Raw genomic sequence first — 14,458 nt, 5'->3', positions numbered from 1 at the left:
GGGGAATATAAACTCTACATTAACATACATTTTGTGAGCAATAACTGCTGTGCACAAGCTGCGGGTAATGCTAATGCTAATGCTATGAATGAATAATGAATGAACATTTTCTGGCATGTGATAAACATGAACCAACACTCATAGACTTAATCAGACACATTAATCAGCCATAAATCTCGATTCTGGTATGCCGACATCTTACAACTACTAAAAAAGCCTGGATATATAAAATCCCAAAAGATCCCAGCCGGTGCAGGATTTACATAAATACATACATACACAGTCTCATTTAAATGCAAACAAATGTAAAGAAAGAAGATCAAAACACAAACAAAACAATGCCCTCGTTCTGCATGCACCAGTTCAGTTAGTATACTGTAAGACTAATCCAATTCAGTTTAATTCAATTCAGCTCCATTCCATGGACAGCTTTCCATGCTAAATGTAGTGCCAACATTACCAGGCTCATCTGTACTTATAGCCTAATGCTAAAATACAAAGTTAGCAGGCAACAGTCTGAGAGTCTGAGAGTCTGACATGTCCTAATGTGCAGCTTGGATTCGTCACATCACAGAGACTCGTCTGTCTGCGTCTTTCTCCGTCTTATCTGTGCAGTAATCAGACCTGCAGAGTCCGGAGCAGAGGGAGCAAACTATGGTCACAGAGCCCGGTGTGCACAGCAACACTATGGGCATCAAGGACAACGACTGCGGTTCTTGGCGAGGTAACCTTATTCCCGCTGCTCAGTCGAATGCAGGGGCATCTTGCAGGGGCAAAGACACTTTGACAAGATGCATAAAAAGAAGAGCATGTTTTTCCCTCTAGAAGTGAATTAATTGCGGCCTGTCCTTCTGTTGGTAGATGGTGACGACCCCAACACAGACGTCCACGCTAACAAAAAGCCTGAAAACCAGCACTCGCTCTGCACCCCTACAGAAACTGGCAACTCGGTACGATTCTCCTCCTCCTCATTATCAAGTTTAACATACTCTTTTTTCTAGTAGATTTACTTATTAATATATGTATTTCGACTTTTGCATGATTTTATTTAAAGAGGCAAGCAGGCAGAATTGGGCTTTTCTTGCTCTTCTTGGTGGTTTCCAGTCCTCTGTGTGATGAAGTCCTTTTTGCCACCCTGTCTTTCTCTTGTCCATACTGTCCGTCTCATCGACCTTTATGTCCTGAAACACAACCATCAACACCACACGCTTCATCGCTTTATCTTCCATCCGTCACCTGTCGCAACACTCATCTCAGCCCGTCGACCGCTCGCCGCCGCCTGAATCACCTTTTCTTGGTGACAATGCTGTCAACGCTGATGATGATGGAGTAAAGACGAGTCTCAAGGGAAAGAGCTACGAGGACGATGAAGAGGGCCACCTGGTCTACCACATCGGCCTTGTGATGAAAGAGAGATGTACTTAATACCAACCTTTTGTCTTCGGTGTCTTTTCTGTCCGCGTCATAGCTTTCATGTTTTGAGTTTCTAACAGGGCAACCTGAAGGTAACTGTGCACTAACACCAGCGACTCCAGGAAATCTTTCAGGTCAAGTCAGGTCTTTTCATTTGTATGTGCAGAAATGTTGGCTGGAGGTGACGTTGCATTCAGAGGAATCAGTATTTTGTCACTTCGGGTCGCTCCAGGTGGATCAGTGCCTATAAGGTCTCTAGTGGTGTGACCACAGAGCTTCAGTTTCAGTTGTATATTTGTACTGTAGTTCAACTGCAAGAAAAAGGTAGAAAAATAAGATTAGCTTGGTTTAGAAAAACTTTAGAAAATTTTAAGAAATCAGCTCCAACTCTGAAAATCAGATTAGATGTTGTTGATGGAAAGTATCTGAACATGTTCAAACTGAATTATGTGAGACACTTTCAGCAAAGGTTTGACATTAGTTAAAATAAAAATGCAAAATTAAAGTTTGTTCTTGACCTGTGAAGGAGTTTGTCAAAATGAACTGAGTTCAGAGTCCACAGCTTTGACTCAGGGGTGGAAATCTTTGGGAATCTCATGTTTTGATTGAGTCCTGATTCTTGGATCCATGACAGGGGGAGCTAGTTTCAGGCTGCTGCACAAGGTCCGCGTGTGCCAAATAGAAAAAATGAACGTATTTAAGCACAATTTTGAGGTGCTACTTTAATTAAGTATATCTAATTTGTGCTACTTTATATTATACTTCACAGTATTTCAGAGGGAAATATTGTATGTTTTACTTTACTACATTTATGTAAATGCTAGAGTTAATAGTTGGTTTTCATACAAAACATATGATTAGAATATTAAATATGATGCATTGTTATTGACTAAATGTCCTACAGTCTCTCACCAGTGCTTATGTTACTGATTGGACCAATCAGGATGGAGTTCTGCATTAGGTCATCATGATGGAGTTGTATATTACACCACAACAAACTAACTGGAGAACAGCTGAAATCAATATCACAATAATAACTTCTGTGTTGAAACTATTTTTTATCTTATGTGCATGCATGCAGTGTTTTTTTTATTCAACAACATGCATTAATTTGGAAGCATCTCAGTTTTCTGCCTGTAACATGAAAGAAAAGTAATTCTTTCTTTTAGCATTTGCCTTTTATGATATTGCTGCTGACCCAAACCAATGTCTGTCTGTCCTCCTCAGATGAGGTGGTGCTTACACTGGGAACAGGAGCCTTCGGAAAAGTGGTGGAGTGTATTGATAGACACAAGTGAGCATGCATGCGGATGATCCTGGACCTTGGCTATACTGCTTATACTACACTCGGGATGCTGTACATCCACCATGAAAACATCCTGAGTTATTAGCAAACAGCCAGAAACCAGGAACAGTTTAAGAAGTGTTTAATGCGTTTCGGGCTAATTGTACAGGAATGGGAAGGCGTTGTAATTATCATGCAAGCCGAATGCATGGGAAGTCATTTTTGTGGTATCAGTGCAGCTATTCTTTCGTCTTTTTCTGCTTGTCTGTGTGCATCAACAGAGATGAGCGTGTAGCCGTGAAGATTGTGAAGAACATTGACTGTTTCCGTGAAGTGGCGAGGTCTGAGATCGCAGTGCTGGAGGAGATCAACAGCCTGGATGATGATAAGAGATTGTGAGTGTGCAGCTGCAGCAGAACCCCACAGTAAATCCTGGAGGACAACTACGAGCATTCATGTTCTTTAGCTTTTCAGCTATTCAGATGCTAAGCCTCGTACTTATGGACCTCTGACTCTCCCCTGACAGCGCCTGTGTGAGGATGCTGGACTGGTTTGAACATGAAGGTCACATCTGCATCGTGTTCGAGCTGCTAGGCCCCAGCACCTTCGAGTTCCTCCGGCAGAACAAGTTCCTGCCGTTCAGCGTGGAGCAGATCAGACACATGGCCTTCCAGATCTTCAGAGCCGTCTGCTGTGAGTCAAGAGTGTGTGTTTCTACCAGCCCTGTGACCTCTGACCCCAGACCTCTTCATAATTGGTGGTGGTGATCTTGGAATTGAAGCGTCTTGTGCTTACTGGAAGTCGTTTGATCAACAAACTGCAACTAAAACTGTTGTTAGACGGCCAACAATGCCAAATATTTCACATTTCACAGCAGAAATATCTAAATACAAGCAAGTTTTGAAGATAAATATTACATTTCCATCATATTTTACACTGTTTGAGGTTTGACTGGCCCTCCTTTCATTATGTCATGTTGTTGGACGCACTTCTTCTGCAGTGGTTTTATGGCACCTGACCAGTGTTACCAATTGCTTACCCCACTACTCCCAACACCCAACAGCGGCGAATAGAAAAACATGCTTTCATTTGATTTTCTGGAAATTTTGTTAAAATTTGCTTCATATTTATATAGAAACCTGATGAGAATGTGTGTCTGTGTGTGTGTCTGTGTGTGTGTGTGTGTGTGTGTGTGTGTGTGTTTGCAGTCCTGCATCGTAACAAGCTTACCCACACGGACCTGAAGCCAGAGAACATCCTGTTTGTCAGCTCTAACAACGATGAGACGGTAAAAGTTTTGTAAAGACAAAAAAATGCAACCCATCATGCTGTCATTTCGAGATTTGTCATGCAGTGTGTGTGTGTGTGTGTGTGTGTGTGTGTGTGTGTTTTTCAGAGGAGTGAGGAGAGGAAACTAAGGAGTTTGGATGTGAAGGTGGTGGATTTCGGCACCGCCACATTTGACCACGAACACCATGAATCCCTGGTGTCAACACGCCACTACCGAGCTCCAGAGGTCATACTGGGTACACACACTCTCTCTCACACACAAACACACACACACACACACTGAATTACAAAACTCGACCAGTTTAACCGCATGTCCCATAATCCATGTTTTTAGTTTTAACCGTGTGCTTGTGCTCAGATCTGGGCTGGAACCAGTCGTGTGATGTTTGGAGTCTGGGCTGCGTTCTCATGGAGTTTTACCTCGGACGTACACTCTTCATGGTACACACACACACACACACACACACACACACACACACACACACACACACACTGCACAGTACAGTAGTAAGTTGCTCTCTGCCCACTCGGTCTGTCTGTTGTTTCAGACACACGACAGTAAAGAACATCTGGCCATGATGGAGAAAGTCCTGGGTCCAATCCCCCCCCACCTGCTGAAGCAGAGCAGGTGACCACACACACACATACACATACACACACACGCGCACACACACACACACACACACTCAGTCTGCTACTATTTTCATCACTAGGTCACATGCTTCATCAGGTGTGAGGCCTTGTGTCCATCAGTTTCCATGGTGACTTATGATTGAAAGCACACCTGCTGCAGGTGTGACTTGCAATCGACTGCTGGTGGGGAGGAAGTGAGTCGAAAGAGGGTGTTTGTACCTTACCTGTGACTAACTACTGTTGTATTGTGTGCAGAAAGCAGCATTACGTGCACAACGAGCATCTGAACTGGGACGAGTGCAGCTCCTCTGACGATTACATCAGGAAGCACTGCAAACCTCTCAAGGTAGACTACACTCACATCGGCCAATCAGCTGCAGCCGTAGGGCAGAGGAGGTAGGAGCAGGAAGTCACAGTGAGTGTCTGTCTTTCAGCAGTACATGCAGAGGAAGACTGAGGAAGAGAGGCAGCTGTTCGACCTGCTCAGCTGCATGCTGGAGTACGACGTGTGCAGACGGATCACCCTGGAGGAGGCGCTGTGGCACCCGTTCTTCAGCCCGCTGAGGATGCAGCAGCAGCAACAACGCAGCTAGCAAACACGCACACACACACATTCAACATCTACCTTGTGCTGTAATATAAATATTACCATTACTGAACTGTTTGGGTTTGTAGTTCTGAGTTGAAGAGTTGGATGATTTTCAGTTTTGTTTACAGTCACAACAGTTTCACAGAGCATTCCTGTCTATTTGAAAGTTTCTTTTGACATCCCATCATGATCCAACAGTCCACCTGTCACTGTAAAAAGTCGAGTGTAATGCTGAGTAATTAATTGTTTTCCTTCATTGTGTCTTGGTCATTTTTGTCTGCAGTTTGTTAATAAATATTTTGAATTTTGGTGTGTCTTAATTCTGTCTCATACAACTAATTTTACAGCTATTTACTTATTCGAGGACAACATTAGAGACGGGCAAACTAGATCCCAAGAAAATTCAATTTGACCATAATTTATTTCACTTAGTATAACATTACACTCCCCAAAGCCATTATGTTGATCTGGGAATCTGACACCATTACAACAGTCTGGCACGGCAAGAAACAGGAGCAGTCAGCTGATCAGCCATTTAACCAAATCCAGTCTAATTCAGCTAAAATGGCTTAATTTGGAGCTAAAACTGCGCATCCAAAATTTAGATTTCAAATAGTCACGGTTCAGATGCTGTTCATTATGGCCAAAACTACTAAAAGAAGACTTAATAAAGCTTGTATGGAACCAGAATTTGCCTTTAATGCATTTTGCTCCAGCCACAGGCCCTCTTTACTTTGATACACAAAGAAACAGTCATGACACATGATGAAGAAACCAAATAAATTAGATCTATTTCCAGCCCAGCTGATTAGGCTTTATGTGGACTCTGCAGTCGGTCAGTCTAAAGTAAATGTTCCAAATGTCTGATGTCAGCTGGTGTAACTGCCTTGTTGATACAGACTGCTGACACGTAAAGTGGACGATATTTAACAAGATTCAAGCAGCCGGGGAAGTTTCCATGACTGAGCAGCTATCCAGCTATAAAATATTGCATGTGCAACGGCGGCCACTAAGATAAGCAGCAGGCTCCTCTGCTATCAGAGAAGCATCAGCTTAAAGCTACTAAATCACATGGATGTAATAAAACAGCATGAAACAAAGTGGGTCTGAGGGTTAAGGCACACAATTTATGTATAATGCTATGGGTTCCAGTCTGTCTCATGACCTTTGCCGCACGTCATCTGTGGTCCATCCTGCCTCAATTTACTTGGCACAGATGAGACGACGGAAGTCTACAGAGAAAAACTGGGGCTCAAATGCTGAATAAGAGTATTTTCTTTTTTCTGGTGCTGAGTCCGGACATTTCTAACTGCATGAATTTATGTGCTGTGTCCTGTCTATTAACAGGACACGGCACTTTGGCTGAGCTGCTTATTTTATTCTGAATATTTTATTTTCCTTTTTAATTGCATATTTCTTTGGGAATCTGTTGAATCTTTGATTGGTTGCTCTCATTATTTGTAATTTTGAGATGCTGAATGAATGAATGTTTTTCTTTTATTAAAGAGCACACCCAAATAAACTCCTCCTAACTGCCAGTTAAGCAGCTGAATCTTGAATCCTGAATTTTGAATTCTTGCTGTGGTGTCATTGGCTCAGTGAACAGCCCATAACCCAAATGCTAGCTCAATCAGAGCGAACCAAACCCGAACCTCAATAATAAAAATATTAGGCAAACCAACAACCATGGTTACAGTAACGAAACAGCAGAAGTCCTAAAATAAGATAAAAGTCTTTCAGATAAAGTTACATTAAATGTCAAAGGTTGTCTGAACAGATATCAGCTTTTACAAGTGACGTATCAGAGTTAAGACTCCAGATTCCAGCTTCACTGTAATAAACCGTAATAATATTTGGTTTTGGCGGCCGTCACTTATCGGTCATTATGTGTCACACTCAACTCAAGACAGTTATATTGCTGAAGAACTGGTCATGTGGAGGGTAAAAATACTTTTTAATGGTCTTCTTTTAATAGCACTATGCTCATTAAACTACCTTAAACCTTGACAATCTTCACGTGGAGTCCATGTTTGTTTTTTTGTATATTTTTTTTTAGCACCAAATCAGATAAATCAGAAAAATCTAAGACTTGGATGTTAATGTTTATATACATATGCATGAGTTTAAATTTGTGACCGTAAAGTGTGTGAGGGCCCAACATACTTTACGAGGAACGTGGCAGCACTTTGTCACACAATGGAATGAGGTTCATGTGTCAGAAGTAGCAGGAACGATTGTTGTTCACGTACAAAATGCTTTTGTTGCTGAATCCAAGCAGATGAAAACATTTTTGAAAAGCATCGTTATGCAGTCATTGCAGGACAAACACAGAGACTGCTGGTAGACGATATGTTCTTGTCAGCTCCATCCAAGTGTTTTTATGTCTTAAAGTTTAATTAAAATTTGAATTCTCTTCACTTTTTCCTGTACAGAAATATTACTTATAATGATACTGCAGCCATTGTGCATTATTTTCCCTTCTTCACCTATTTTCTGACCTATTAGTGGAAACAGCACAGCTTCAAACCTCCAGTTGGGCATTTTCCAAGGCTAACTGATGTTTGACAGTCAACTTTTGTGGTGCTAACTGTCATGTCATAGCCTGGAATATCCTATAATTGTTGATACAAGACTATCAAGACCATCAAAACTCACAGCAAAAACTAATCGTGTGATTTGACTAAAGATTAACACAGGAAGCTCTCAAATCACAGATGGGACTAAGCCAGGGATAACAATGTCAGACCCACAGGTGGTTCATTGCCTGTTAAGGCATTTTCTCAAAACCACAAAATCAACCTTATAGTGGCGCTAGAGGAGAATTCAGGGGATCACCAAAGTCTGTAGAATTCATCTTCTAGGGATCATGAATATCTGCACAAAATGTCAAGGCAGTCTACGCAATAGTTGTTGAGATATTTCAATCTGAACCAAAGCGGTGCAGCAAGGCTATCTTTGCAATCCACAGAGCCATGTTACTAGCATGGCTAAAAATAAGCTGCCTGATATCTGTTATTTGTTCACTGCCAACATATTTTGCAGATACATTAGTACTCAACATATGGTGATGCCTGGTCTGAAAACTACAGCAAAAGAAAGGGAGAGAAAGTTTTGACTTTAAAACTTTATTAGTTGTCAGGCCCTGATCAAGCTTAGGCCTGATGGAGTTGGGTGAAATCCGACAGAATGGTGCTTGTGTGATAAAGTGAGACAAGGACTTGTCTGTATTAATTATAATTAGCCTTGTAAATTTCATTTTTGTCTTACAGATGCATCAATTTAGCTTTAAATCTGGACAGGAACATGTTTCGGTCTTTCAGAAAGAAAGGGAGAGCATGGAGCAAGTTACTCTTCACTGCTCTTAAAAGAAGTTGTTTGCATTTGTCCCTTTCTTTGTGATAACTCTACAGCCACAGTGCCTTGATTATCACACTGATAGTGCACTCTGTCGAGTTTGTGCTGCCCCTGTTTCTCCAGTTTCCCAGTTTCTTTCATAAACTGGTTGTGGCAGATGTTTGCACAACCTTGTGGCCGCTGATAATTGGCTGTAACAGTGATGGGTTGAGGGAATCTCCACTAGGGGCGCCAGCTTGAGTCAGCACATTCGGCAGGTTATTTCTTTCAGTGGAACCTGGTGGTCCAGCAGCTAACGACCTGCCTGTAAAGCAGGAAAACATGGCTGCTAATTGCAGCCGCACCTCCCTTTGCCAGAAGGCGTACACCAGAGGGTTGATCAATGAATTGGACAGTCCCAAGAGCCACAGATAATTCTCCAACACATCTGTGAGTTTGCAGCTTTCACACAGAAGGTGCACTATGCACGCCACAAAGAAGGGGCACCAGAGGACCAAGAAGCAGCCCACAAGCACTGCCACTGTCCTCAGGGCCTTGACGTGGCTCCAGCTCCTCAGCTGCTGATGCTGATGCTCCTGATGCTGATGGCCATGATGGTCAGCTGTCCTCGAACTCGCTTGCCTTACTTGGCAGATCTGCTTCTGGTGGCTGCAGGCGATCTTCAGGATGTCCAGGTAGATGTAAACAAATACAGAGAGCACGGGGAAGAAGCACACGCTGAATAACGCAATCATGCCCACCTGGTGAACGACGGAGAAAAAGGCACAGAAGCCGTCGTAGCCGTCGGTCTGCAGCTGCCGCACCATGACTGAGGAACAGAAAACACGGTTTATATGACACTACTTCTAGTTACACTCTTGCACTGTCAGAAACAGTCCATCAATATACCACAAAAATGTTTCCTCTTTTGAAAAACTTGCCTAACGAGTGCCTTAATGTGCAGTTGAAGATTTACATCACATTTAGATTGATTCATCTGACTTGTAACTGATGCAACACAGCCCTAAACGGGTCCATTGCCAGTGACTTATCTCACTGTTGGAGAGTCCCAGCAACAAGCGACAATAAAGATTGTCCAGCATGAAGCTTCGTCCTCATGTCGTTTATGCACCAAAACTGCTTGGTGAGGTTTAAGCAACAAAAGTATTTTGTTACGTTTAGGGAAAGATAATAATTTGCTCTCATCATAAATACTACGGCCACTAGAGATGACAGATGTAAATATGGGTCGTTATAACCTACTTGCAAGTTTTCTGGTGAGGACAGGCCCGAATGAAGGTGAGGAGTCGAATTTGTTCCATCACCAAGGGACCACAAAGGGTTTAGATCAAGATCTGCAGCCTCGCAGTGATGACTAGTCTGGGTTCATATGCAGAACGGAGTGAGCAAGAAGGTTCATGGAATTGAGGTCGGCAGGTTTCATGCTAGTTCAGCATTAGCAGCTTAATCTTAGAGAGACAGCGGAGCGACACAAGCTGCTGCCGCATTTTAGTAGCCCGGTCAGAAGGGTATTAAAGTATTCAAGGTGAGAGGTGACCAGTGTCTGTTAACAGATAAATATTATCTGTTGTGATAACTGAAGTAGGCCAGGCAGCTGCTAATATGATCCTGTGTTCAACATCACGGTACATTTGGACATAATTTTGTGCCCAGTGGATGATCTGTTTTAACTTGTGCAGTAATGCAATGCAATGTCATCCGACAGTCAAATACATGCAAGAGCACATTCCTGGTAGATTACTTCGTGACGTGAATGGCATAATCATAATTGATATATTACTCAAACTTAACTTCCCAGACATTTTCTCATTTGTGCTGTTTTATTCTCTGCCCTTTAGTCTAACACACCATAAATTAATAGAAATTGAATGAATTAATTAATTAGTAGCACGTTTTTAATTCTCACCTGGCAAGAATCCCATAGTGAGGGCGCTGATCCACAGAGCCAGCAGGGACCCGACTGCTGCCCCCTTCCCACACAGCTGGGAGTACCGCAGGGGCATCTTGATGGCTGCGTAGCGGTCAAGTGAGATCAGGAACATGGACATGATGGATGCCGTGCAGGGTGATGTCACGAAGGCCATCCGCATCAAACAGCGGGTCTTGCCCTGAGCAGGAGGCGTGGCGTTTGTGGGGAGATCGGCAGCGATGGGGCTGTACTGGTTCTGAGAGGTGCTGTTTTGGTCACTGTTGAAGTCCTCCGTGGCAAGGCCGGTGATGGCCACACCCACCAGGGCGTCGGCCAGCGCCAAGTTGAGGACAAAGCACCAGCTCTGGCTGCTCTTCTTGAGAAGTAGCTTCAGCAGAGCGGCTGCCACCAGCAGGTTGGTGGCAATGATGAGGCAGGAGGCGATGCTCAGGATCATACCCATCACCCGAGGCCTCATGTCGCCGTGCGTTGTCATCTCGATGGAGTCCACGCAGTCAGGAGTCACGCTAACAGAGAGCTCAGAGCTTGCATGTCCACACAAATATGACATGTTCATTACAAAAAACCCAAAGTTTGAGGGTGAAATTCACAAAACGTGTGTGCAGTTGAGATGAGCTGACATTGTGATCAGAAACTGTGTTTCATCCTTTGAAGCCGATGTCCATCATGACTCAAAATGTGGCACTTAAAAAAAAATAGAGATTTGCACAGATGCTCATCATATGAACATGAAGGATATTAAAACTTTACAAAAGGTTAATAAAAATCCAAACTGAAATATCAAGCATATCAAAGAACTAAACATGTGACTGTATTTAAGTGACAAAGACTTCAATCGTCAAACTGGTTCGTTCACCACAAGATGAAGAGTCTTCTCAGCCAGAATAGTCCTGCCCTGCTAATCCAGAGTCGGTAATGTTTCCACGGCAACTCATGTCAAAGTTAAACAAAGTTAAGCTGCTGCTAAAACATCAAATTGATCTCATCGTTCTCATCAGTGTTCTTAAAATCCCTTCAACAAATGCAGAAAGACAAAAACACTCACAGCTTTATCAGCAGGTCTGGCTTGTCTCCTCCCCTCACACACACACACACACACACACACACACACGCACACACGCAAACACACACACAAAACCCATACAGACCCTTCCACTGCTCATCCGTTGCTGTTGTTGCCTCTCTTGGATTGAACCTTGTCCCTGCTGGCTCTCTGCCAGGCAGGAAGATCTCTATTTTAATTTTTCTTTACTTTATTTAGAATCTTTAGTCAAGAGGGTTTTCTCAAACTACGGCTTGGTTAGGGTTAACTTACGCTGGAGAAGCAAACCTTATATAATTAGAGAATAAATAAATGAAATCAGTGTAGGAGGATGGCTAAGGCGTTTTTCACAGAAGACATTTCTTGTCACAGTAGAAAAAGTTCTGGTGTGAATGATAAATTTAATGATGGCTGAATACCATTTAGCTGCGTCAGGTTCGGGGTCCTGGTGTTGTGCATGCTGGCTCACGGTCACACTGTCCTGACTTACTGGGACACTTGAGTAGAATGGAGCCATTGTTAAAGTTACTGGTTACACATGTGTTTTTCCTGTAAAATGTCTGTTGATCCATATTGGGCTGATTCAGAGTCATTTCATCTTGTTTCTAACTTTATGACTCATATATAATCCATTAAATAACCACAGAACCATGATGAACATTCATTCAGTTTACAGGCAAAGTAGAAGGAATTATTATTTTCCCTGTTAATTTTCTCTTGTACATGTAATGTGAGTGACAGTTGGAGCACCTTTGGAGGTTGGAGGTACATAAAACTAATTCATTACTACAAATATATGCAACTGTAAGAAAACATCTGGTTCTTTAGAACAACCCTGCTTTCTTAGAAATGAAGTTGAGATAAACCAAATTAAAAGCTTTAATGTAAAGCGTCACATCACCCAGGAGACTGTGCTTCTGTGCTGAGGAACATAAAAAGCAGTGCGTGTGTCAGTATTCGCTCATTAACTCCCTTTAACACGTGTGTGTACACGGGGGTTTTTCCACCATAGCTTTACTTTGTGACCACTCACTGTAGCTAACGTTAGCTAATGTTAGCAAACTTGAGGTGGATATTGTTGTGTTAACACATGACTGAGTTAGTTTGTTGACTTCACGGCTCTGCTGTTGTTAGACTGCAGTTCACTGCATGACTGAAAAACATTTTATTTCATTGCTTCGAGCCGTGATGGCCTGTCATGTCTTTTTCAAGTTCTGAGACCCAAATACAGCATTCAGCAGGCAATCCCGGAGACACAAGGTTACCACGCTGCATAACAACCAATCCCACAAACACTGGAAGGAGAGCTGGTGCTTAAATACCCTTGAAGTCAGGTGAGTCTTGATTGGAGATTGGGATCAGGTGAGGTCACCTCTGCTACCTGCCACCTGCAGAACACACCCACAGGGAGAGACACAAAGGGAACCAACACACAAGGAAAAAATGAAGGACTGAACGTAACATGGCTGCTGTTACAAAGAAATAAAAGGATATTTTCAAATGGGCATTTAGAATGGGGTGAATTTCAGAAATTTCAACACAATAAAGTGTGAGTCAGAGTGTGTTTCATTACTACCTCTATGTTACATGTTTCCATGCTTCCACTACCTTCGTGCAAACACACTGAAGAAGACATCACAGGATTTTAATTAGTCGAGCACGATTATCTCTGATGCATGGTGAAATTTATATTCTGTCTTTTTGTTTTTGTTTTTTTTAAACAAATGAATCTTTGTCCCTGTGATGTTTTAGCTGTGTGCTTCAATAAGGAGGAGGAGATTTGTAAATTATTGGGCCACCATACTATGCTACACCGGACTAAAAGCTAAAACTAATCATGTGAATATAATGTATTGCACCTTCCTCTACATTTTTATGTATTTTATTGATTCATACATTTTTTTTAAAGTCAGGTTTGGTCCTCTATATATGGGCGGCAAAACAGTATTTTATACTTCAGCGTGACAGCATCTTATCAGCATGTGCAATCAAGCAAGCGATGTGCTCTGCAGCTTTAATGTAGATGAGTGTCCTGCAGTGCAGCAACATAGAGGAGCATGTTCCAGTGGAGACACACTGAGTGCACTCCAACCCTTGTGGATGAAATGTAAAGCTCCATTTTCCTGCAGACACCTCCATAAATCTGGTGGACCGTGGACTCCTGCATGTACTGTATTGATCATTAGTGGTGAAAGCATTAAGGCAGTATTACTCAAGTAAGATCCATTCACTAATATTAAACATAAGCAGCTACAACCGCGTTTGTGAGCTGAATGAGCTTAGTTAAACTCTAACCCCGCTGGCTGCTGTCCTACTCCGGCCCCAGAGTCCCCAGGGGAGACATCTGGCATGAAGGGACCATTTTCCACTAAGATTCACACACAAATAAATCTGGCTAATGATGCATTATCGCTGCACACACTCAGAACATCACCTGGCATCACACCAGCTTCTTAAAGTAGTGAGTCGCTGCTGTAGTCTGTGAGAAAAATACTAAAGGAAAAACAAGGGGCTGGAGGCATCCCAGTGACCTTTTTGATTGTTGTGTTCTGGATAATCTCTTTATGTATCATGTCGGAGTCTCAAGGAAACAGCATCGCACTCCATGAGTCGACGTTATTTCCAGCTAAAACAGCACAATGGTGACCCAGACTGTCCTCAGAATACAGCAACCAGCCACCACCCAGAAAGTTACAGAAAAACCAGCTTAAGGAGATGTGTTTCTAGATGAAATAGTACCAACACATTCAGGGTGTTTCAATGTCTGAACATATACTGGACAGCAAAAGTCTGCTGTGAAAAGGTCTGTTGTAACATTGATGATCCTCTGATTTTGCACCATCATGAGGTCAAAATGTTATTTTGTCCCACTTGGATATGCTTAAATACCTGCAAAACAAATGACATCAGCTGCACCTTTTG

The 14,458-nt window shown here is 42.5% G+C and overlaps 2 protein-coding genes across 2 annotated transcripts; one reads left to right on the top strand and one right to left on the bottom strand.

Annotated features, from left to right (window-relative positions):
* The first annotated feature begins 654 nt into the window (after positions 1-654).
* On the top strand, positions 655-5,214 carry LOC121617650 (dual specificity protein kinase CLK4-like). The gene is made up of 12 exons (XM_041952851.1): positions 655-724; positions 862-950; positions 1,258-1,417; positions 2,641-2,707; positions 2,980-3,093; positions 3,225-3,391; positions 3,907-3,986; positions 4,095-4,224; positions 4,347-4,429; positions 4,537-4,616; positions 4,877-4,967; positions 5,056-5,214. Exons 1-12 carry the CDS (start codon positions 655-657, stop codon positions 5,212-5,214), a joined length of 1,290 nt encoding a protein of 429 aa, XP_041808785.1.
* Positions 5,215-8,701: 3,487 nt separating this feature from the next.
* LOC121617779 (glucose-dependent insulinotropic receptor) lies at positions 8,702-11,044 on the bottom strand. The gene is made up of 2 exons (XM_041953009.1): positions 10,471-11,044; positions 8,702-9,372 (listed from the first exon to the last, which is right to left on the bottom strand). The coding sequence occupies exons 1-2, from the start codon at positions 11,042-11,044 to the stop codon at positions 8,702-8,704; spliced, it is 1,245 nt and encodes a 414-aa protein (XP_041808943.1).
* Positions 11,045-14,458: the final 3,414 nt, after the last annotated feature.

The sequence above is a fragment of the Chelmon rostratus genome, chromosome 14 (genome assembly GCF_017976325.1).
Source record: "Chelmon rostratus isolate fCheRos1 chromosome 14, fCheRos1.pri, whole genome shotgun sequence".
Classification (NCBI taxonomy): Eukaryota; Metazoa; Chordata; class Actinopteri; order Chaetodontiformes; family Chaetodontidae; genus Chelmon; species Chelmon rostratus.
Note: the sequence above shows the minus strand (reverse complement) of the source record. Positions and strands in the feature narration are given on the sequence as shown.

What these genes read in the sequence shown, in the direction of transcription:
- LOC121617650 (XM_041952851.1), top strand. Translation starts at nt 655, where the DNA reads ATGGTCACAGAGCCCGGTGTGCACAGCAACACTATGGGCATCAAGGAC. An exon ending in CACCTGCTGAAGCAGAGCAG is followed by an intron (nt 4,617 to 4,876) that starts GTGACCACACAC and finishes TATTGTGTGCAG; the next exon opens with AAAGCAGCATTACGTGCACA. An exon ending in AGCACTGCAAACCTCTCAAG is followed by an intron (nt 4,968 to 5,055) that starts GTAGACTACACT and finishes TCTGTCTTTCAG; the next exon opens with CAGTACATGCAGAGGAAGAC.
- LOC121617779 (XM_041953009.1), bottom strand. Translation starts at nt 11,044, where the DNA reads ATGTCATATTTGTGTGGACATGCAAGCTCTGAGCTCTCTGTTAGCGTG. An exon ending in CACTATGGGATTCTTGCCAG is followed by an intron (nt 9,373 to 10,470) that starts GTGAGAATTAAA and finishes TCTGTTCCTCAG; the next exon opens with TCATGGTGCGGCAGCTGCAG.